This window comes from Lutjanus erythropterus, chromosome 14 (genome assembly GCF_056507025.1).
Source record: "Lutjanus erythropterus isolate fLutEry1 chromosome 14, fLutEry1.hap2, whole genome shotgun sequence".
Taxonomy (NCBI): Eukaryota; Metazoa; Chordata; class Actinopteri; order Lutjaniformes; family Lutjanidae; genus Lutjanus; species Lutjanus erythropterus.
This window is the reverse complement of record NC_139330.1, coordinates 7,794,684-7,820,062: the sequence shown is the minus strand read 5'-3', so window position 1 is coordinate 7,820,062 and position 25,379 is coordinate 7,794,684. Positions and strand designations below refer to the sequence as shown.

The window sequence follows — 25,379 nt, the reverse complement described above, 5'->3', positions numbered from 1 at the left end:
CAGTGAGCAGGAAACACAATGTTACCTTGATTAAATTACGTATTTCCCTGTGTTTAAACATTGTTGGAAACATTTGGGACGATTTAAGTACACAACTCAACAAAATACAGAGTTTTAAGACATTTTAACGTGGAAATATTACATATAGGTTTAACAGAACAAACTGGCGGCTGTGAATCTTATCACTAAAATAGTTACAGTACAACTTTTATTTCAGAATCTTTACACGTATATAATGACTTTACTGTACATATGATTAAAATTAACAACCATGATACTAAAGTCATTGAATAGTTACTAAAATGTTCTTATGTAGCATTGATTTAAAAGTAATATAGTAGTTAAACAGGGTGACATGGACAAAACACACAGTTTTAATGTAGAAAAGAAAATCTTTCACACATTAGACATTAATGAATCAATAACCTGTACATTACAGGTAATCAACACAATAATAACTGCACATATTCCCAATAATGAGATTATGCTGGTATCTTCAGTGATCTGTGTAGTTTTTCCATAACTTACATCCACAGTGAATTATCTAAAGAGAGAACAGAAAATGATTTTAAATGATTTTAAAAACAATCTTTACAGAATTAAATGAGTTTGAGTAATACTTTTACCTCTACGTGCTTTTGTTGACACAGATCTTCAAAGGATAAAGGATCTGGTGTTTTACGGCAGCACGCTGCTGCGTCCCAAACCAGAGTCTCAAAACATCGTTGGCTGCCAAGAAAACACCCACACACGCTCAGTGCCAAGTGACAGTCAGTCTTTTGTCAGCGATAAACAAAATAAAAAAAAAAATACGGTTATGCCTGTTTGTTTTCATGCACCTTGCTGAGGTCATTCTGCTCAGCTGTTGGGGACATGAAGGTCGGTCGTTCTCAGCTCTTCTTGGCTGTTGTGGAGAGCAGAGAGGCGGCAGGTTGGTTTGGCTTGTTATGTGTTGTCTGGAGTCAATGAGTGGAAGCACCTATGGAAGAACAAGAGCGGAAAAACACTCACTGATAACTCAGTAGGCTTAGAGAGTAACATATTATGTGTTATGGGATTATGTAATTAGGATACAAACAAATATGTTTATACTAACACATGCAGTAAGTCTCATAATATCACTCTGGTCTCAGTGAAACCAGCTAATCTTACAGTCGATTCATTATCATCACCTCTAGTTAAAAATGCTCCTCTGGGCGGAAATTTCTACGTTAGTTTGTCTTTAAATCAGAAAAGAGGAAAAGCATCACAGTACAGAGACAGTTCTGCCTTCAGCTGTGAAAATACTGTCATCATCCAAGAACTCAACATCTAATTTAAAGAGGTAAGACCAACCGCGAATATTAGCTACACAGACCACCTGCTAACGTAAGCTGCACAGACCAACCTCTTATGTTTTTGGTCTTGAGGAAATCCCAAAGTAACAGAAAATAATCAAGTTACATGACTTGATTGTGATATTGGATTAGGTTACTGACGACATTTTTAGCAGGTAATCAACAGGTAATCAGTAACTTTACTTTTGTAACCTTCCCAACCCTGTAACTTAGTTCATCAAACATATGAGCTGATCTACATCCATGTCATGCAGCAGCGTCATGCTCACAAATAACTACTGTACGCTCATAATTTTATTCAGTGTGACCTGTTGCCATGGCGGCGTCCAGGGAAAAAAACAAACGTTAAAGGCAGATAGTGTGTGACAGCTACGTGTTACCTTCCATAGAGCTCCGTGGTGTTGTGTTGTGTTGTGGCTGGTTTGTGTTACTAACCAAATCGTGGCCTCCTCGCTTCTCCTGCCAGCACAGTGAGTCTGTCTCCCTGTCCAGCAGCAGTCTGGACCAGAGTTCACAGCAAGCAGAGAAAAACAAACCTCAGTCAGTTTAAAGAGCAGTTGAAAGACTCCTTCAATGTGCTTCTGATCTTTCATCTCCTCATTGGGACTAAAACAAAATCTGAACTAAACCAGTGAGCATTTAAAAGGCATTTAAATACTTACTTACGCTATTAATATTACTCCCCCAGTCCCCCGTGCTTACACCATAAATGTTCATTTCAATAAAGCAACTCAATATTTTCTTTTATTATTCATAATATTTTTGCATTTATATTTTTTTTATTTTTTCGGTACTGAAAAGAACACAAGGTTTGTCATTTATCAATGTTCTGTCCACTTTTATTTTATAATTATGTGCATGTTGTTTGAGAGTTTGAGCTCCAAAATGGAAATCGCCCCAGGTGCACATCTTCATCTGCAAATAAAGCATATTTTGTTTGAGTTTTTGTAACTGTGAGCCTATTTTTTTTATGAATTAAACAAAAAGATTGCAACTTTATTTTGCAATTTTCACTGGCTCCTGCAATTTAATTGTAAAAAATGGGTTGCAACGAACCCCAAGACAGTCTGCAAAACCCTGGAGAGACAACACAACCTACACTATTTGCTTATGTGACAAAATGTGACAAAATCATGATTTAATGATTTGATTTGATTTGAAGTGTCCACAGGGATACATGTACTATACTATATATATATATATATATATATATATATATATATATATATATATATATATATATATATATATATATATATATATGTATATATATATATATAAGAAACACAGTTTATTTCCGCACAGGACTGAACATAAAAGCACTCAGTTGCAGATCATGCACTCTGTCAGTGCACATTTCACTCTCATGGCTCTATTTTTTGATAAAAGATGAGTCAAGAATGATAAAGGAAAAGAACTTTGAACTCTGAACTTTGATTTGGAGTTTCTGGGTCACAGGCTGTGCAAATATTTATGTAAAATAAATTAATTACACATTAGCAATCAAAATAGGTGTGCTACATGAGACCAATTTAGCATTATTTTTTAAAAATCATAACTGGGAAAGTCAAGACAAAGATATTGGCATAAAAACATAGAAGTTTTTGCATTTTTATTCCATTTGTTTTTAACACAGGTAGATGTCAAAAACCCAAAGTTGGCCCACAGGGAAAACCCTGTTCTTGTAGGCAGCACACAGCCAGTATAGTTATTTTATGACATTTTATATGAAAAATTAAAAGTTTTGAAATTATGTCTTTGTGTAGATCAGATTTAACCTACCAGTGAAATGTGACTTTGGAGAAATAACTCACAACTGAACAAATTATCAGTATTATTAAACAAATTTGTGTTTTCTGACATGGTGATTTTGAAACCATTGGTTTAGCTGGTTGAAAAGAGGTCTTCAACATCCGAATACCAGTTTCCAACTCAGAAAAAGATGTAAAATCCCAGTTGGTGCTCACTGTGTCTATAAAAAGGTTAAATCATCCATGTCGGTGCATCATTTCCTTCATGTTTCTGCTTGTTTACTGATTTACTAACCTTTGGGAGAAAGCCATGTTGGTTAAACACAGATCGTGCATTTGTCTCAGCCGCCTCAGGTAAACTTCTGCTTTCCTGCTCTTCTCAGGAATCTCTGGGACGGTCTGGTTTGAGAAAAAAGTAGTAAACATGAATGTTTTCCTCTGTTGATCGACGCTGGGATAAAACACACAGGCAACATTAATGTCTGACCTACCAAATCAGGCATCTTGCTCTGGAAGTTCCTCATAAAGTTTGGCTGTAGGGTTGCAAATGTGGGAGCTTTCATCTGCGGGTGGCACATATTACATTCATCTATCATTTCCTTGTTCATTAATCATTTTGTAATTTAAAGTGAGACACCCCCCGCACCCCCGAACCCCCCACTTTGTATACGAGCTGAGGAGTAAAATCAGAGGTGTCATAGGCAGTGTCATTTCCCACAGTCCCAGTGTCCCGTTTGGCGCCTTTCTCTCCTCCTCCAACACCTCACCCAGCGCTAACTGTCACACTAGCTCACTTCCTGGAGTGGGACTGCGGCACTGTGAATTAACGTTATTGATTTATATGGTTCTATAGATCCCCCAACTCATCCCCTGCTATATCTTCATGCAGGTGTGACTAAAATAAACCCCTGAGAACACACTTTGCTTTGCTGCTTTCTCTTAAAGGACCATAACGATGCTTTTGCATGTTTTAATCCATTCCCTGCAAGTTACTTTATGTTACTGCTAACTATTTTTAACATGTTGTATGTTGTAATTCTCACATATTCTCACATTCCAGGCCACTAGTTTGTAATGGGGGGTAAAAAAAATCAAATATTTTCATTCTCAATTATTTTCTCAATTAATCAAGTAGTTTATAGTCTATAAAATGTCAGAAAATGGTAAAAATAGTCAATCAGTGTTTTCCCTAGCGCCCTAGATGACGTCATCGAATGTCCTGTTTTGCCAACAACCTAAAGATATTTAGCTTACCGTCACAAAGGGGAAAAGAAACCAGAAAATATTCCCATTTAAGAAGCTGCACAAACTTGCTTAAGTGATGATGCTACTACCTTTAACTGTTCTTAAAATTGAGCATTGTTGCACGATAATGTGGCTTATTAGTGCAGATTGATTTGAAAAATTGAAAAACTTTCATGTTTATTCTTAAAGTAAATGAAATAACTGAAGAACACGATCAGATGAACCTGAGCAGAAGAGCAGTAAAAAACTGGCTTAATTGGCATGTTGCCCACATCTTCTCTCAGACGGTAAAGGTTACCAAAATGTAAGGTGAACAGGTTTAAATTTTCAGTGGTCCCACTATCGGTCAAACTACTAAACAGTAGGAGATTAAGTGTATGATGGGTATTTTTGTGCAATTAATTTAGGTAGAGCTTCTGTGCATCACCTGGGCTCAGGGCATCCTGCAATACTCTTGGGGTTTATGTTTCTGGGTGTGTGGATCTGGGGCTGATAGCACATATCGTATAAAAGTGCAGAAAATATGAAAAGAGAAAGTTGTTCCGCTGGATACCGAGCTTGTTGGACTGTTACTGGAGCACAGAAAGGGGCGAGATTTAGGAAGGGTCAAGGATTTACCAATAATTAAAACCTTTACAACACTTTTATTCTTCCAGTTTTTAAGTGAACTGGCCACGGGTGCAGGGCAACTAAACTATCACTCAGGTAATTACAATCTTTGTAAAAAAAAAAGGAAGAAAAAAATATGTTACATAGTGGAATAATACAACATATATGGTTATTCTTCGTCGCAGTTCCCACACAAATGTACTGTATGTGCCCCACAAACACTCAAAGCCTGAACCCTGGATTGACACCCTGAGGATGTCAGCGGGGGTGACGGGCAGTGGAGGATCTGAGGTGTCAGTACGGAGCTGCGGTGAGTAATGCTCCTGCATGCCTGCTGAATTTGACCAGTCCCCGTCTGACCACTGTTTGCCTTCCCCCTGCTCTCCCTCCGAGCCAGGCTCATCCTCTGTTTGCTCAGGCCAGTTTTGACACAGAGGTGAGAGAAAAAATGAGTCCTGCGTTCTTGTCCGTATATGCTCACCTCAGCACCTGAACAAAACCTCAAGTCCAGTGTTCTCACTTCAACAGCCTCTCGTCACGTAATATTCACTTTCTAACATCTTTAAAAGCCTTTTTGGGCTGTAAGCGTGGTGAGCCTTTTCCCCGACAGAAGCCATAATTATATTCTGATTTGGTACCCAAACATTTAAAAGAACAGTTCTGTGTTAATTAGATGTTAATCATCAGCTGAGAGGATAGATATTACTCTCATGTCTGCATCAAATATGGACTTAGAACCAGTGGCTGGGTAGCATAGCTTAGCATAAAGACTGGAATCAGGGGGAAAAGCTAGCCTTGCTCTTTCCAAAAGTATCGACGGAGCCGACAAGTTTTCATTCGCTGTGTTTGCGAAAATTAGTGTGTCCACCTGGGTGTCATGTTTCCATCACTACCAACCACAGCTGGAGGCGATAAATACCTCAAAGTCGGGAGACACAAGGGGGCGTCGACAGGTATGGACGCGCATTCGTGAGCTCCCAAAGTTGAACTCTTACAACTGCTTTTATCCTGACCATTTATTGTCTATCAACGTTACTATAGTATCCGGCTACTCTACCCATCAGTGCATGGCAAACCTCAGGAGTAAAAAATATCGCAAACAAGCCAGTTACAGTGATACAAGCCCCGACGACCGCCAGGCTAACAGCGCTAGCATGGCGGACGGACAAGAAGCACATGACAGTTTACTGAAAGCTATTCATGATAGCAAAGAAGACCTGCTTAAACACATCGACAAAAAGACGACGGACATACAAACATCATTAACCAAAATTGAAAACTCCCTCTCTACATTATCTGAACAAGTCCAAGAGCTGGAGACACGAGTTGGCGCTAACGAAGACAATATTAATGAATATTGCAGCCGCATGGAGAAAATGGAAAAACAACTGGCTGTCCTGAAAGAAAAAGCCGATGACCTCGAAAACCGTAGCAGAAGGTCCAACGTGAGGATTATCAACATACCGGAGAAGACGGAAGGACGGGACGCGGCGGGGTTCCTGGAGCAGCTCATACCGAAACTCCTTGGCGGAGACAACTTTGCATCCCCCGTTGTGGTCGAAAGAGCTCACCGCGTTGGGAAAGTTTCAGACAGGCCACGACCCATCATTGCAAAGTTCCTTAACTTCAGCCATAAGGAAAAGGTCCTCCGTCTTGCACGGGAAAAGGGTGATATTCTTCTGGACAACAAGAAGATATCCTTTTACCCGGATTACAGCGCCGAGTTGCAGCGCAAAAGAGAAGAATTCAGCACAGTGAAAAAGAAACTCCGGGAGAAAAACATTGACTATGCCCTGTTTTACCCGGCTAAACTAAGGATCCGGCACCAAGGATCTGTTAGATTTTTCTCTTCGCCAGCCGACGTCCAAAGTTTCCTCACGGAATTAGAGAAGTGAGTAATGACATTTGAAGTGTGAGAAAGTACTAACAGTGACACTGCACCCACCGAATGCTTTCTCTTTACTCTACACCAAGCTAAATATGAATAATTAACGGTGCCTAAATGCTCTAGATAGCATTCTCTTTAAGTTTTCTTCTCTTTTATTTATTTGGGACTTTACAAATCTACTTAATATTCTTTATTAGTTCTTCTAGTTTGTGAATGTTATACTGTCACGGACACCAATATACATACCACGCCATACTTTAGTAAGGGCTGTCAATCTATTTACATTTCTCATTGTTTTATCAAGCTAGTCACAACACAGACTTTGCATCACGCAAAGCGGTAGATTTGTATGTATATATCCATTACTCTGCTTTATTTATTTATTCATTTATTTATTTATTTTTTATAATTTTTCAGTTATATTCCTGTTCAACACGGATCTGTAGTAACTTGTTTACAACAGCTGAAAGCAGCTGTGGAGTTCATTAGAGTAGGTAGATGATAACATACTCAGTGTTTTTGTTACAGTATGTTAAAAGAGGGGTTAATGTTCAGGGTTTTTTAGGGTTCTGTTTTTTTGCTCATGATTCTTTCTCTCTTTGCACTTATGATAAGAAGTCCAGAAACAGCAAAATATCTCATTTCTTTGGTCAAATTTCTTAAATATCTCTTAACCGATGTATCAGTTAAAATGTATTTCATGGAATGTTAAAGGCATAAACTCCCCAATCAAGAGAAAGAAAATACTATCCTACCTTAGGAGGCAAAATGTGGACATTGCTTTTATTCAAGAAACACATCTATCTGATATAGAACATCTAAAACTGCGCACAGGCTGGGTTGGCAATATATTATACTCGTCTTTCACCTCCAAAGCAAGAGGAGTAGCCCTATTGATAAATAAAAATTTGAATTTTCAATTGAATGACATAGATAAAGATAAAAATGGCAGGCTTTTAATAGTAAATGGCACACTGAATAACAATAAAATAACTCTCATTAATGTGTATGGACCAAACTATGATGATCCAACTTTTTTCAATAATCTAGTGATGAAATTAGGCGTTATTGAGGGTCTGTGTATCATTGGTGGTGACTTTAACTTGGTTCTGGACCCCTCTATGGACCGTACGTCATCCAAGCCATTGTCATTAACTAAATCAGCTACAATCATTATTCAAGCACTAAAAGATTTGGGATTATGTGAGATATGGCGTAAACTTCATCCTAATCACAGGGACTTCTCTTTTTACTCTAGTGTACATAATTCATATTCTAGAATAGACATGTTCTTAGTCTCCAAGAATATGCTAACAATGGTTAAAAATTGCTCTTACCTTGCAGCTACATTGTCAGACCATAACCCCATTATGTTGTCTTTGGAGACTGACACCATACAAAATCCCCAACGCATGTGGAGATTTCAGCCCTATTTATTGAAAGACCCAGAATTCGTTAGCTTCATGAATAGCCACATTGATATTTTTTTAGAGACTAACTTGAATTCTGCATCACACTCAGTTATCTGGGAATCTCTCAAAGCATATATGAGAGGTCATATTTTGTCTTACTGTTCACATAAAGTTAAAGAAAAAAAGAAAATGTTGATTAAACTCGAGAAAGAAATTCGAGAGAGTGAACAATTACATTGCAGAACTAAAAATCAAGAAACCCTCAATACACTAACCCAGAAACGTCTTGTATACAACAATCTTTGCTCTAACAAAGCCGAAGCAGCAATGGCAAGGACAAGGTACCATTACTACGAATTTGGAGAGAAGACGAGTAAATTACTTGCATGGCAAATCAAGAAACAAGAAACTGATAAATTCATCCAGGAAATTCAATCAGAGGAGGGGGAACTTATCAACAACCCCACAGATATTAACAGGAGATTTAAAATATTCTATGAAACTCTGTATCAATCTGATATTAATTCTGACAGTACGGAAGCAAAGAAATTTTTACACAAACTAAAAATGCCCAAATTAAATGCTGAGAACCAAAAATTACTAGATGCTGATATAACTGTTGCTGAGGTTTGTGAAGCAGTAAACTTGTTACAAAATAATAAATCACCTGGCCCCGATGGTTTTCCTGTAGAATACTATAAAGTATTCCTCAATAAATTGGCTTCCCCGCTTACAAACATGATCATAGAATCACTAACTAATCAACAGCTGCCAAGTTCGCTTGAAATGGCAACTATAATATTGCTCCCTAAACCAGGTAAAGATAAACAAAAATGTGACTCTTACAGGCCATTAAGCTTATTGAATGCAGACTATAAAATCTTAGCCAAACTGATAGCGACCAGACTTGAGAAAGTTATCCCAAAACTTATCCATGCAGACCAAACAGGATTTGTCAGGGGCAGACAAGGCTCTGATAACGTGCGCCGATTATTTCATATTATTGACGCAGCTCAGAAACAAGATAATCCTATGTTAATAATTTCAATGGATGCATTTAAAGCATTTGACAGAATTGAACCTACCTTCTTACTTGAGACTCTTGAAGCAATGAACTTTGGAAATACCTTTATCAAATACATTAAAACAATCTTCAATGCTCCGAAAGCCAGGATTCTAACTAATGGTGTTTTGTCTGATTGCATCTCTCTTTCAAGAGGCTGTAGGCAAGGATGTCCAGCTTCACCCTTGCTTTTCAATTTGGCCATTGAACCCCTGGCCTGCGCAATTAGATCTAATCCTAAAATTGCAGGAATTAAACTTGGTGATGCCGAACACAAGATATCATTATACGCGGATGACCTTCTGATGTATATTATGGACCCATTAACCTCATTTCCATTAGTTATAGAATGTTTGAAAGAATACAGTACATCATCAGGCTATAAGCTTAACTTTACTAAAAGTGAAATATTGCCATTTAATGTGCATGATACCCAAATTAAGCAAATCACATCACCTCTGAAATGGTCTCTTAATGGAATTAAGTATTTGGGAATCTGGGTTGGAAAATCATTTGATAAAACATACACAGAAAACTACATTAAATTAATGGAACAAACCAAACTTGACCTTAAAAGGTGGATGGACTTACCCTTGTCTTTAATTGGAAGAATAAACACAATAAAAATGAATATTGTGCCTAAATATATATACTTTTTTCACTGCATCCCCTTTAAGGTCCCTGTAAAATTTTTTAAAGATCTAAACAAGGTTCTGTCATCATTTGTGTGGCACAAGAAACCACCGAGGGTGAAAATTACTACTCTACAGCGGCCATTTTCAAAGGGTGGATTAAATCTTCCTAATTTCCGAAAATATTACCTTGCAGCACAATTTAGAAGCATATGGACCTGGCTACATTCAGAAGACGATGAAAGCAGATGGATATCAATAGAAAAACAAGAACTACTAACAACCCCATTGAAAGTAGTTCCCTTCATAGGCAATAAAAGTAACCTGAGTATAATCACCAAAAACAAAATCATACAAAACACGTTTGCTGCATGGCAGGAGGCCCATCTTAGTCTTGGTTTGAAAGGGTCACTATTGAAGAACACTCCGCTATGGAACAATCCATATATTCCAAAGCCCATAGCAGATAGCACACTCAAAAGCTGGGTGGATAGAGGCATCAAAATAGTCGGGGACTTGTACACAGAAGGTATATTCTCGAGTTTTCAGCAACTGTCCCAAAAATTTAATTTGCCTCAACACAATTTGTTTAAATACTTGCAAATTAGACACTGGGTCAAAGCAAATTCACCTGATAGATTCCCTGACATTCTGGAGGAGACTCCATTGGAGAAACAGTTATTTAACACCTTACGTACATCAACCAGAGGTCTAACGTCAGTTATTTATAATATCCTCAATAATAATTGTCCTGAAAATGGAAAATCTCTCACGAAACACAAATGGGAAATGGACCTAAATTGTTCATATGATGATGCTGATTGGAATAAGCTTTTAGAACAAGCTCAAACATTATTAACTTCAACCAAGCACAGATTAATTCAATTCAACATCTTGCACAGAACGTACTATACACCTGTTAAGCTGCACACATTTAATAATACCATATCACCTGTGTGTCAGAAATGCAAGTTTACAAATGCAGATCTTTTACATATGATCTGGCACTGCCCAGTGATTGCAGAGTTTTGGAAATATATTATTAAAACTACCTCAGATATTATACAAAATACTATTCCACTAGATCCACAAATTTGGATCCTTGGAGATTTGAATCAAATGAAACTATACAACTCTGTCAAGCACTTCATTTTATTCGCTAGTACTGCTGGGAAAAAATGTATTTTAGTAAACTGGAAATCTGACTTCCCTCCCTCACAAAGACACTGGATCAATGAATTAACATCATACTGTACTCCGGAGAAGATTCTCTATAATGTCAGAAAAAGGCCCACAACGTTTAGAAAGATATGGGGAGCCTTCATAGATGCTTTACCTCACCTTAAATGTGATGATTGAACTGTAGTTTTACTTGCAACTGGACTTTCTTCTCTTTATATATGTATGTTTGAATGTGTGTGTGTATATATGTATGTGTATACACAAATACAGTTTTCATATTTGTATTATTAATTTGGCAGTGTTTATGGGTTAACACTACTCTGAGTGTAAAGAATCATTAAATACAGTTTTTTGTTTTTTTTGGGGGGGTGGGGGGTTGTTTTGTTCATTATTGTTTTTTTTGTTTTGTTTTTTTTCATGTTGTTATTGTAAGGGAAGACAAAGTGTACGGTACACTTCTTTTCTTGTAGATCCTTGTTTTTCCCCTTTGTCTTCTCTTTATTGTTGTTTGTTTTTTTTTTTCTTTATTTTTTCTTCTATTTGTATTGTTGAAAAATGTTAAATTGCAGTTGTATGCTACTTGAAGCCTCAACTTTACTAATAAATAAACCATTAAAAAAAAAAAAAAAAAAATACCTCAAAGTCATCTGACCCTGGACTGAATGCTCATTGATTCCCCACTGAGGACAAAATCCAGATGTTACTGATTGTTCGTGGGTTTTTTGTCCAGTGTAGAAGGGGCTTCAGTTAGTGAGCTTCAGAGGAGCTGTTAGGTGGATTTTGTTACTTTGAGAGAGTGTCAGGCCTGCTGTTCCCACCTGATTTCAGTCTTAATGCTAAGCTAAGCTAACCAGCTGCTGGCAGTAGCTTCATACTTACTGCACAGACTTGAAAGTGGAATCAATCTTCTCTTCCAGTCCTCGGGAAATAAGCAAATACGCATATTTCCCAAAATGTCAAACTATTCCTTTGCTTTTTGTTTGACGTGTGTACGATGTTAACTAACACATGGTGCGAGAAAACTGAAGAATGCAAAGAAAAAGCTAAGCTTGACACAATAGAGAATGAAAATATATCTACCTGCAGAGTGAAGAGGCAGTTGGATGATCACTGATCGCTGTGTTTGCCTCTTACCCCCCTTGTTAAGTGGGATGACTGCCCCTGCATTTTTTGACACTAACCTTGGGAAACATTTGCTCAAATTCATTCTTTTCCCGGCTGCCGGTGAAGATCAGCTCTGCCGAACCCTCGCCTGGGCCAGGCCCTTGTTCCAGTAACCTAAACACACACACATACACACACAGTTTTACAGCAGGAAGAACAAAAGGCCGTCTACAGGAAATCAGACTTAGATCTAATGAATGATGGACTGATGAAAACTGTGTCAACCCTTTACAAATGTGTTAAAACATCTTTATCATCCACTCAGCTTGCTTGCTGCTGTGATGTGTGACCTGAGCAGAAAATGTCGGGTTGTTAATATATTCCTAATGGCGTGCTACTTCTCAAGAGCAGCCCTAGTGTGGTGCAGCTCACACCCGATAACACTGCGCACTCGGGTGACAACACACTTTGCCTGCTGGGTGCAAACTCCTGAGCAAGGCAGCGTTTACTCACAGGACGGTGCAGCAGGTAACAGATCTACACAAACTCCACGAGCTGCACAGGGCGCAGGTGGAGGAATGAGGATGTGGGCATGCGCAACCATATATGTACAATATCAGAGCTGACATGTTGACAGCTTGAATATGAAACACTCACAGTAAATGTTGCCCAGCAAGATCCTACAAAATAAAAAGGAGAAAGACCAGCCCAGTCTTATGTTCATTTTCCGCTCATTGAAATCACTTTATAGTAATAGAGATGGTATGTTCTGGTCAATCTAATATTGCAGAACTGTAATGCACACTTGTGAAATTCAACGTGTTGGAGAGACCATGACCAGATGGCCACAAAGATAGCAAATTACTGCCTCAACTGTCCAATAAATCATAGCAGCTCATAATAAACATATAAATAGCCACAAAGCACGACAGATTGGATGAATTGGCTCATTACTTAAAAACATAAGCAAGGACTTTGCCGGCTCCATATTTTGGCCGCAGCTCTAATTGCTTTTATTTTGGGTATTTCTTACGGATGTGAGGAATGTGCCTGTCGGGCCGGGGGCGCAGGAGGGCCGCTGTCTTGCCCTGTTTGCCTGAGGAGCGGTGAGATTTCACACTGACGGAGGACTTGTCAGCGCAAGCCTTCACTCGCCTTCTTACCAAGCTCCTAATGTCCCCAAGCCAATGTGCCGCTTCGCTAACATCATACATGCTCCTTCTAAACAGAGTTCAGGCCTAATTAACAACAAGGCTGACAGCCGCCGACACTGTTCTGTTATACATTCACAACATGTGGACACAAAGCACACTGAGGGGGATATGAGCAGGTGCAGGTGCAAGTGGATGTAGTCTGTCCTAAACACTGTGTATTTTTATATATTATTTATCTTATTCATTTGGTATGTGGTAATTTTATGCAATTTTGTATGTTGCATCTTTGTGTTTTATTTATTTTATGCATTTTGTGTTACTTTATGCATATTTATGTTTATCTTATGTATTTTGTGTTTATTATATGTATTATTATGTGTGTATATTATACAGTTTGCATGTGTTTATTTCATGCATTTTTGTAAGTTGTTTATCTTATGCATTTTTGCATGTTTTGTGTGTTTACCGCTGTTTTATTATATGCACAGCCCTTTGAGGCAGGCTTTGTGAAATCAGGCTATAATAATCTTTGACTTCTTTTGAAGTAAAAGGAAAAACGGTGGTCAAGTATAATTTTGAAACTTATAACAGGCAAGCTACTTATCAGTTGTGTGTTATGACATGAAGAGAAAATGGCACAAAGCCGAACATACCTTCAACTTTGTTCTGTGTGTTTTCAAGGAAACACTTTTTGCTCATCACCACTTATAAGATCTTCAACTAGAAAAAGGCTAAATTATCATAAGAAGTTATCCATGTGCTCGCTGTTGAAATTTAGGAGCTGAGACTTGAAATATTTGAAATACTGACAAAGCTGAAGTTGTAGCTGAAGAGGCAGTTTAACTACAATTAGTTGGTAGCATCTGCCTGCCAGACTCCACCTTTAAATACCGCTCACTTTAATTGTTACAACATCCACTCCTTCTAAAAGATTTTTAACAATTTCTATCTGAGCTCTAATTAAACAGGCAAACAATAACACAAGCCATGGCTGTGGTATTGCTGTCAGAGAGGCGAGTTTTCCAATCATAATGTTTCTGTAATCTATGATGACATATCATGGTCATTTTATCACTCCTGAATGAAATTAGTGGCAGAAAAATGATGTCAGCTGAAGTGTAAGTTCAGTCTTTAAAAACTTTCTTAAAATTAAATCACATGTAGTTTTGGTTCGGGATAATACTTGTACAACTAGTGATGAGTGGAGCCACAGTACAGCTCAAAGTCTAACAGGCTCTCAGATTATCTCTGCCACTGTTTGGTAAATGGAGTTCTGTTTGCCTGGAAGCCCATAAAGCTTTAACTGAGAAGAAGCTCTCCAAACAGTTCAACATCTGCTCGCAGTGCTGGCATGAAGTGACACCACTGGCCCAATTGCTATATCTCTTTTGTAGCGGACATAATTACGACATTTTCCCCCGGGATGATGTTTGTCAGAGTCGCATCGGCCGTCCGAGGAGGTGAGCTTCCACAACAGCGGGGTCAGATCGTGTTTGGTCATCTCACTTCTACGTGAGTAATCAGCTCTCTCCTCCAGGAGGGTCCACGTTAAACAAGCCTCCAGTGGAGCCGGTGTTTGTTCTTAAAGGCAGCGCAAACAGAGATCCAGAGCGCTCACGGTTTTAGACCTGAGGCCTCTGCAGCTGAGTGCCATCTCACTGCCGACCACCACCAACACCAGCTGTAACTCTGACACATAACGCCTCAAACATACAGGACCTAAAATACACAACACACAGTCAGTCTTCAGTCTTATTCAACAATCATTCTGGTGACAGATGAACATTTTATGCAGCTGTCTTATACTGTAGTCAGATAAACTTAAGGCTTATACACTATGTCACTTTAAAGTTAGTAAAATTTGGGGAAATACGCTTATTCACTTTTAGTGTGAGAAGATGTACACCTCCTGAGATATACAATAAATTAACTCTCTGCAAGAAAGCGGATACGTTTACTTCTCAAAATGTTGAACTTTTGCTTTGTAAGTACGGGATGTGGAAGGTTTTATAATCAAAGCAGCAGAGATGATGTACTGCATGAATGCATGATGAGTGAAACAAGTTTCTCTTTCAACTTGGTCATGACGTCAAGAGAAAGACGAGTGAGAACATCGTCCAGAACAAAGAGACAAATTCAGACTCATTATTACAGTGTAGTTTGTGTCCACCTGGAGTGGTAAATGTGGTCCTCATATCCTCTGTCTTCAGCAGCGCAGGGATGTTTTTCTGACGTCATCAAATCGGCTGCAGATCTGTTTTCCAGCACTTTTAAAATTAAATCAACAATCAGACAAAATCCCATTTACTGTTTCACAATAATTGGTCTCTAAAGAAGGTTTGTAGATCGAACTGTAACTCAACTCCGTCTCCTGACGTCCTCCAGACTCTTCTGTATCTGTGATGGGTGACGACTGTACTCGATGCTCCTGTAGAAATCCTCCAGGTCGTGGTGATTTTTCAGGAGTCCATATTCAGATAACTGCTTCTGCAGACCAAAGATCTCAGGAAGGACAGAAAGTGACAGAACAATTTGGTGACTGTCATAGACTCTTAGAATACAAGCGCTAACTAGAACCATGAAGGGTTCTTTGGCTTGACACTTCATAAATGTTCCACTTGTAACTCTTTTCAGTGGGTTCTCCCTACAACCTAATATGAGGGTTATACTTAGATCCACCTGTGAAAAGTTTCACCCAGAACAAAGAACTCCACATGAAAGGTTATACCTGGAAGGATCTGTGAAAGGTTTCACCCAGAACCTCCTATAACAGGGTCTACAGAGAACCATTCTATGGTATAAACAGTTCCACCCAGAACCCTCTCTGGGGGTTCTTTCCAGAAACTTTCCACCTATTAAGGCTGCTAACAAGAACACACCCAGGTTTTTTTTTTCACTGAGTACCCTTTTATATTCCATGGGTTTCATTTAGAACCCAACCAGGGGGACCTAATATCGGTATATTTTCTAATGCTTTTACCCGTAACCCTCTTGTCCTTCGAGGGTTCTACAAAGAACCACCAAAAATTATTGAAAAATCATTGAATTTCATGGATTGTACACTGTGGTCATCCATTATCTTTACAATCTATGATACATTTACCATTATTTAAATAGAGTAAATATCTTTTTACAGAATCCCTGAAGAACATTTTCTTTCAAACATTATTCATCAGAAGCAAATGGTTCTGGGTAGAACCTCAGCCCCTCCTGAAGACTCCTTTTGGAACCTTTACTTTTAAGAGTGTAGTGATGGATGACACATAAATCAATCACAGAACAGATTAAAGTCAGGTGTCCTCTTCACATGTTTTTGGTTTTCGTCGGGACAAAACCTACCAGGTAGTAGCTGGTTTTAGGGAGGGACTCCAGGTATGAGTCATCATGCTGCAGCTTGGAGAAGGTCAACTTCTTTTGTTTCTGAGAAAAGAAGAAGACAGACAGACAGACAGACAGACAGACAGACAGAGGAGGACAGAGACAGGGAGTTGTGGGAAGAGAGATTTAAAGTGAGCCTCCCTTGTTCCAGGGGCTGGGAAACAGAGCACACAGAACAAATGAGAAGTAAACACGCAGCCACAGGAAGCCATTAACTGCAGCAAGGACCAATTAGGCCCCAGCAGGTGTCCCTGCCTCTGCCTGCTTTGGTCCTGCCTCACCTCTGAGCTGTGACGGAGCCTCTCGATCTGAGCTGAGGAAACAACGGGCAGTTTCATTTGCTCAGCAATTTGAGGCAAAGGATTCCTCCAGGAGGGGCCTCTAAACTCCTTTATTGTGCTGTCTTTGTCCCCCCACCAAGTGCAAGTCATTAGAGAGGACAATTACATCCTCCTGAAGAAGCCGAGCTTTTTACAGGAGGGGAAGATAAGACAGGATCTCTCTCATGTTAGACCCCCTCCATGCAGGCGCTCTCTGAAGCTTATTGCTCTTTTCACACCCGCTCAGAACGGAGACGCGACAGTCAAAATCAAAGTCAATCACAGCCGCTACAGCAGAAGGAGAAGAACTAAACAAAATAACAGGAAATTAAATTTATGAAGAAAATAAAGTGAAAGCATGGAAGCAAAAACTTTATTTAAAGTGGCTATAATCAATATATTTAATAATGCAGGCTATCAAATGACAATGTGGGAAAATAATGGGATAAAATAATGGGACACTGTGAAAGGGGCTGCTCGTTTTGATGAAGCTACAGAGAATCTGCAGGATTTAAGGAGTTTACAGTGAGTTTCAGCTCATTGTTTAGCTGTCCGTTCCTCAGCTGTTTCGTTCACTCTCTCTGCTCTCATAGTGTTAATTTTGAGTGCAGTGGGCAGCCGTGTACAGGGAAAAAAGCTTTAAAAAACCACTGTACAAGTGTATAAATAAGAAGAATTTATAATCCCAATAATATAAAACAATGCTAAAAATTGAGTGGTATTTAAATTTCAACATTAACTATTCAGTTGTGATTAAACTTCACAATTTGATATTCTGTACTGCTTCTGTTGGAAGAACCAAAAACACTAAACTGCTCAAACATCACTTGCAGAATTATTTGTTTTATCTGCAGTAACTTAACATTTGACTAAAGCTGGTTTCATCAGCAGAGTTACTGTTGCACAGTGCAGGACTCACAGGATTAAGCTGTAACTGTAGCTGTTAATTGTTTTAATGACATGCGTGTCACTTGAGGACTAAAGGAGAAAGTTGAAGGTGTCACAGTCAAAACAGGGAGGCTTTGTTTTCCGGGGTTGTGTATTTGAGCCCAGACAAGACAAAGTGCAGTGCAGTGGTTGGTAAATACTGGCCTGTGGGCCAAACAACTGTAAATACAAGGCTGTAAATCCCAATACATATGCAATAAGATAAGATAAGATAAGATAAGATAAGATAAGATAAGATAAGATAAGATAAGATAAGATAAGATAAGATAGCAGCAAAGTGGATAGCAAAAATTGGGATAGCAAAGCATCAATAAAATATATAAAATTAAAAATTAAAAATAAAGCAAGAAGAAATACAAAAAATAGGATCAGTATATACAATATAAGGAGACTCAGCAGTTGAATTTACACTATTGTATGGAGAGAATATTCATATTGTATGTAGAATGATGATAATACACCTGATTATTGCTCATTCTGTCCTCCCTCCACCGCAAGTTTAACAATTGCTAATAAAGTTGTAATAGATTAATTTTTCACAAACACAAACAGGAGCCTGATGCAGCAACAACAGTAATTCAGCCATTCAGCCATAAATGAAGCTGTGCATCACCTATGAATTATATCTTTAAACCTCCCCATATGAGTTGTTTTTTCTTTGTCACATCAGCTGCTGTTTGTCTGTTAGCTCACGCTCAAAAAAACCCCAAAACATTGAAAAAACTAACTGGAACAAAGCTCAACACAGCTGAGGGATATCAGCGACTGTAACGATTAAGGTACTGAATCTTATGAGAATAAAATTTTAACTTATTCGTTATTTGAAACAATTAAATATGAATGAAGATTATTATATTACATTAGGATGAAGGATAAGGTCAGACAATCTGGGACATTTTTCAGCAGATTACCAAGAAAATCACCTAAAATTCTGGAAACTATCTTAAAGGCATAAGATGCAACAATTTCCTAAAGAACGATGTATAGCCTCATAGATCATTTATCACTAAAAGTGTGTGGTGGTGTTTGTATCTGCAGAGACGCTGCCCTCTGCCTGTGTGTCCTTATTTTTCTCATTATTTTGCTGTGCTCGGGACACCTTACTAACCCAAAACGTTGATATTTGACATCTTTCCGGTGAGTTTTACAAACAGCTCAGATCTACTGATTCTAATCAGTAGGTATGTTATTACTATGTTACCATAGAAATAGAAGTATTACTCTTATTACTATGGATCTCTGATATATTTCTAAAAAGAAAACATGTTGCCAAGTAAAATATTTTAGAAACTCAAACTTTCAAACACACCAAGAACCCCTGCCTCACTCTTATAACATGTTCAGCTTAACTGAAGAACAACTGGATTTCATGTTTTCAATCCAGTTAGTCAATCATCAATTCATTACATCCTCATATTTTTATAAACTATTATTAATAATTTATCACAGCCTTCATTCTGTCCTCCCTCCACTGCAAGTTTAACAATGACGGCTAATTCTGGACTGTGTCTGGTCTGCATCATCTTTAATATTTTTCACTTTTTTATTTGTTTTTTAAAAAGGAAAGAAATGCAGGAAAGGCGATATAATCTGTCTCTGCTTTTGAAAGGAGAAGCATGGGAGACGAGAGACATGTCCAGCAGGGGGCGTGGATGGACTGATTTACCAGGACAGGTGGAAATGAGTGAAAAGATTTTGAACCAGAATCACTTGATTTTGCTGCAGGACCAGAACACGGGGACATGAGTGCACGGGGTTGATTTGCAGTGGCTGCATGCAGAGCTCACACCAGGAGACAGTTTGAACAATTTTTAATTTGTCCAGTGACTGTGGTGGAGTATTTCACACTGCGTAAAACAATGTTGGACGCAGATAGACAGAGCAGGACTCTTACTAAAGTAAAATGTAGGTAAGTTATGACTGTATGATTCCTGGTAGCTTAGAAACACTTTCCTATGAAAAGAAAAGTGTATTGTGAAAATATTTTAATTAAAAGTCAAATGCTTACTAAAATGCAATGTCCTATAGCCATTACTATATTATATTATTGTCTTACACCCTTATTGTTTAGCTGCAAGAATCCTTAGAGTCCCTAAGAGAAAACCAACATGCCACATGGCCTTCCTTTGACCAGCGATTTTTTTTTAATTTTGCTCTGCCCATCCAAGTCAGACCAATCAGATTCCTTCATGTAAATTACATGTGTAGCAACAATACAAACATTTATATGGCTGATGCTTTTATCCAAAGTGCTTTGGATTAGATGGATACAACACAAAATTTAAAAGAAAATGTAATTAACTTCATCAAATAAGCTGAACAGTGCCACATTTAAAACAGTTTTTATGACTTCTGCACATGACTCAAATAAATCAGAAGTTTTTCACTGTTCAGATTTAATGATTTACCTGCTTAGTTTCCCTCTGTGACTTGGCTCTGGCCGTCTCATCTCTCTGCTGCAGCAGTGATCTCTGTGAGTGGACTTTGTCTCTGAGCAGAGCAGCATAACGGTGATGGAGAGCATCTCTGAGACGGTGAATGTTCCTGTAGGCCTGCAGATGGCGCTGGAACATAAACAGAAGAAAATGAGGGACAGCAACTGAAGGTCAGTGAGTTGAGAGGAAGCACCGCCTGAGTGTGGAGGCAGAGAGCAGCAGTGTTTGGTGGTGAAAGCATTGATTTTTCTACAGTTTTCTCATTGTATTATTGTACCTCCTCTGCTGATGACTGGGAGCAGAATAAGAGACTTTAATGACTATGTAAGTGTCTCATATAATCTGTGTAGAGTTCATCAACCTGCTCCAGCTGAGCCTGATGCCGGGCCTTGGCCTCCTGGTCTGGGTCTGGACTGCAGTCCTGAATCGCCCTCCTCCTCCAGGGCTCAGCTTTGACTCCATCCCCTGCCTATCAGCAGTGAAAACCCAATTTAGATGCTGTGGGAGTGAATCCGTCAGCGTGCATGAAAGATTAAAAAAAGAATACATTTTTGGTAATCCCTCCCGTCTGCCAAGAGCAACCTCCCACACAACAGGCTGACAACACGATACGCAGGAGGAATATGCCCACCTCCTCGCTTACAAAGCCCTCACCTTAATTCCTGATCTGCAGCACATCTCTAGAAAACAATTTTGTGAGTCTGTTATCTGCTGCAAGCATATCACTGAGCAATAGTGTCCTTATTTAATCCTGGACAAGAATGCTACCCAACAGATGTCACAGGAGGACGTATTAGAGACAGATTTAAGGTGAATGTTGACTTGTCAAAGACTAAGACCGGGTTGCTCCAACAAAGATAAATTTAATATAAGATTAGTGCTAATTGGAGTTTAGCAAAACTAGTTTTAAAATGAGTAAATCCAGATTTAAAATTGAGCAAAATAATGAATTATTGCGTAATTAAATTAAAATTCCAGTTTAGTAAACCTAGTAATTAAAAGAGTGGGGAAACTTTTAGCTCCCCCTGCAAAACTGCCTTGTTTGCTAGCTTAATAAAAAGTAACAAAATAACTTTATATTTTTTATGACCTAGCTAAAAAGTATCAAATAACCCCCCCAAACATTATGTTGTTCACTAGTGAAAAGTTAACAGAATGTTACATGTAGTTAGTTTTAAATAACAACATTTTATATATTGTTTGCAAGATAGTTAGCTAACAAGTAAAAAAAAAAAACATGTTGTTGTTTGCTAGCTAGCTAAAAAGTTAGTTAGCTCTTGTTTGCCTTAATTTAGTCAAGTAAACTGAAATCAAATGAGTTGAATCAATATGGAGATGCGTGCTTTCCCAAATAAAATAAATAAAAATAATAATTTGATTGCTGTCAGGATCTAGCAGTTAAAAAACTGGGGAAACATTCAACATTCAACTTTCAATTGCTCCGTACTCCTTAACTCCTTAGCCTAGTTAGCCAATCCATGATGGCTCAGCAGAGAAGCTCCGATTTCTCCTTTGAGTACAACTTAGGTTTTATTATCAACTGGAGTGAAAAAGAGAAGAGATGTGTCATAAAACTCACCTGTGTTGTGTCTGTCCCCTAAAGTTCTTTGAGGATCTTGATTATTTCTTCAATCCGCCTTAAAAAGACAGCTATTTTTCAAAGTTAAACCTCCTCAGGTGTAATTTAAAGCTAATACTGGATCACAGTTTCAATTAGAATTTAAACTTTTGGCACAACAGAATTAAATTTAATCTAGGTTAACTAGTTTAAAAGGTTTGGTGCAATATAATTTAAAGTTAAACCATGATTTAATAGGGTTTAATCCTTGTTGGTGCAACCCAGTCCAAGACTCAAAAGAGAAATATAAAATGAAAGGGAATGCAAAATGTGGAGCATGCCATCAAAAAATTGCAAGGTTAATGGGAGTAACAGCATGCATGCCAAAGCAGATAAAACCACAGAGCTACATGCTTCTCTTTATAAGCCTCAAAAGAAGAATGCAACATGCTTGAGGAGGATTTTACGGGAAGACTGTACTTTCTGATCTAAGTCTTGTCTCTGAGGTCGCCCTGTCTCTGGGAAATGCCTTGTTCTTAACAGGCTGCCACTGAATGACTAAAGTTTATGGGCTGAGTCTGTCCAGGAAGTGTCTGCTTTGTCTTTTCTCACAAAAGCTGCTGGAAACGCAGGATTTATCAGTTCCGTTGCCACAGTAATCGTGTGGCGGCAGAGCGGAGGGACCTGCAGTTCTTCACTCTCACTGCTGTGTGCAAAGTGTGAGTGACGGTGCGAAAGGCAGCATCCATCTGCGCTCCCTGCCACCACAAATCAGTGGAGGATAATGCAGCTGTCCTGCTGTACCACGTCATGATCATGATACTGCAGTGAGGTGGACAGAAGCCTGCAGTCATCTCTCTTTTTTTTAAAAGTCCTGATCCAAAGAGAGAAGGGCAGAGAGGCGAAGGTACTCACATTCTGCACTCAAGGAGAAGCACAGATGCTTCTGTAACATAAAAAAAGTTCAAATTCAACTTCTTTACTCAAGTAACAGTGAAAAAGTACAGGCTCTGACATGCACTCAAAGTATGAAAGTAAAAAGTCGGTCTCTGAAGGACATTTCTACCTGCTGATTCTGTGGAAAGCTAACTGAGCTTCACCTTTTCTCCACAGTCGAATCTCACTCTGTCTGTTTCATCTTTCATCCTTTACACAGTTTTTAGTGCCGTTAGGTCTTTCTCATCTTTTTATTTTTTCATCTCGTTACATCTTTTTTGTCCTGTCTTCCTTCATGTAGTTTTTTCTCCTCTTACATCTTTCCGTTTTGTTTCGTCTTCTTTGTCTGGTTGTGTCATTTATGTTGCTTGTTGTCATATTATGTCTTTTTTGTCTTGCTACGTCTTTTATGTTGTTTTTCATTTTGTTACATCACCACCTTTTTTGTCTTGTGTTGTCATTTTCTTTTGTTATGTCTTTTTTGTCTTGTTGTCTGTCTTTAAAGTTGTTTTTTATTTTGTTACGTCTTTTTTGTCTTTTTCTGCCTTTTTTTTAATCTTGTTACGTCTTTTCCAGTGTTTTTTATCTTGCAACATCTTTTTTGTCTTGTTACATCTTTTACGTTGATTTTTTTTTTTTGTCTTCTCATGTCTTTTTCGTCTTGTGAGTATTTTTTTGCCTTGTCATGTCCTTTACATTATATTCCATCTCATTACATCTTACATTGTTACATTGTTCTTTGTCTTGTTACGTCTTTTTTGTCTTGTTATAAAGTAAAAATAATCAATAATTCACCTCAAATGCATTAAAATTAAAGTAAGAAGCCTGTTTGGAAATATTAGAAGTTGAAAGTACAGATATTTGTGTTCAAATGTAAGGAGTAAAAGTAAAAATTTGTCATATAAATTAGTAAGTATTTGTACTTAGTTACTTCCCACCTCTGGAGAAGGACAGACGGGACTGGCTGCTCAGAGACACTGCAGACAAAACTAGAAAAATAAAGACATTTGTCGCTGCAGGTGTGAACTGAAACAGTCCGTGGCAGACGATGAAAAGACAGAGCTGAAAACAGAGACCTGCAGCGTGGGATGGGGTTACCAACTCAGAATGAAAAAGACCTCGAAGGTCAGTTTGGAGAAAGTGTTTCTTCTTGTAACCAAGTCGACCGACCGTCTCAACCGTCGCCAGCTCCGGCTTCTTTAAATTCTATTTTTTTCGGATTAAACACAAGTATTTGAGCTGTTTCAGACATAATTGTGCAGTTCTCACCCCCAGGACAGTCATGAATAGCTCGGCCTCAGGCCTCAATCAGGCAGCAATGAATACCAGAGAGAGGTACATAAACAAGGCCACAATTGAAATGACACAATAGGGGAGGATTACACAACTTTCGGTCACAGAGCCAGCAGATAATATCATCACAGGGGCCATGGAGAACCCAACCGGTCTTGGTACACACTGTACTGGCTCGGCCGTGATCTCAGTCTGCAACATGCCACAATAAAACCACTCTGTGGCACTGAATGGGAACATCTATTCAGGACAAGACGCTTTATTCTGGCAGCTTGCTCGCTTACACACATGACATACATAAGACATTTGTAATGTCATGTACTGTAGGCAGACTTGGCTCGGTGCAGACGTGCTGCAGCGTGCACATATAACACGAGTCTCACTGGTGTTAAGTGAAACCAGCTAATCTTACAGACAGTTCATTATCATTTCCTCCAATGAAAAATGCTTCTCTGGGAGGAAATTTCAACATGTTTTGTCTTTAAATCAGAAAAGAGGAACAAAATCACAGTATAGTGACACTTCTGCCTTCAGCTGCCATCATCCAAGAACTCAGTTCAATTCAGATACTCTAATTTAAAGGAACATTTAAAATGGGTTTTGTTAACAGACGTTACAGGGTGCAGCACTTTTTTGATTAGATGTAATCAATACACATTTTGCATGGTTTTGTAAATCCTTATTATTGAGCCTGGTTATCCTCTTCTTATTTGACCATGTCAGGAGTATGGTCAAGTGTCAATAAGCTAATTAAGTCAAAGGATCTTTATAATAGGTTACTTTACAACCTGCAGCTTTTGAAAGAAATTTGACAGCTACTGTAAACATACTGTACAAGACATGAGACACCTGTGACAGCTAGCTAGGTCTGGTGATGGTGAGAAATTAGTCGATTATCTATACGCTAGTTAGTCCATTTTAATCCATTCCTGGACAAAACATAATTTAACAAGATAACAGCAGAGTAAGACAGAAGACTTTAGGTGCTGGTGAGAGGGTTATTTAAAATACCTTTCTGACAGGAACAGGTAATGAGTGTGCATCCGAAATGGAGGGCAGAGTGATGGACTGATGAGGGCCTTTGCACTCAGATCTCATGGCAAATCCACAACTGAGGAAACCTTTAGAGAAAAC

At 38.5% G+C, this 25,379-nt stretch overlaps 1 protein-coding gene across 1 annotated transcript; it reads right to left on the bottom strand.

Moving 5' to 3' along the window:
* Positions 1-30: 30 nt before the first annotated feature.
* On the bottom strand, positions 31-25,379 carry LOC146315145 (uncharacterized). Its single transcript, XM_084735877.1, has 12 exons — positions 25,257-25,379; positions 20,820-20,927; positions 20,432-20,587; positions 16,717-16,797; positions 15,741-15,879; positions 15,548-15,644; positions 12,301-12,397; positions 3,580-3,651; positions 3,384-3,487; positions 1,773-1,836; positions 840-979; positions 31-729 (listed from the first exon to the last, which is right to left on the bottom strand). Exons 1-12 carry the CDS (start codon positions 25,341-25,343, stop codon positions 600-602), a joined length of 1,275 nt encoding a protein of 424 aa, XP_084592003.1. The 5' UTR covers positions 25,344-25,379; the 3' UTR covers positions 31-599.

Excerpts from the sequence above, each read along its gene's own strand:
- LOC146315145 (XM_084735877.1), bottom strand. The coding sequence starts at position 25,343 with ATGAGATCTGAGTGCAAAGGCCCTCATCAGTCCATCACTCTGCCCTCC. Across the intron at positions 16,798-20,431 it reads CACAGAGGGAAACTAAGCAG|AAACAAAAGAAGTTGACCTT; the intron begins GTAAATCATTAA and ends TTCTTTTCTCAG. Across the intron at positions 3,488-3,579 it reads AGAGCAAGATGCCTGATTTG|ACCGTCCCAGAGATTCCTGA; the intron begins GTAGGTCAGACA and ends TTCTCAAACCAG.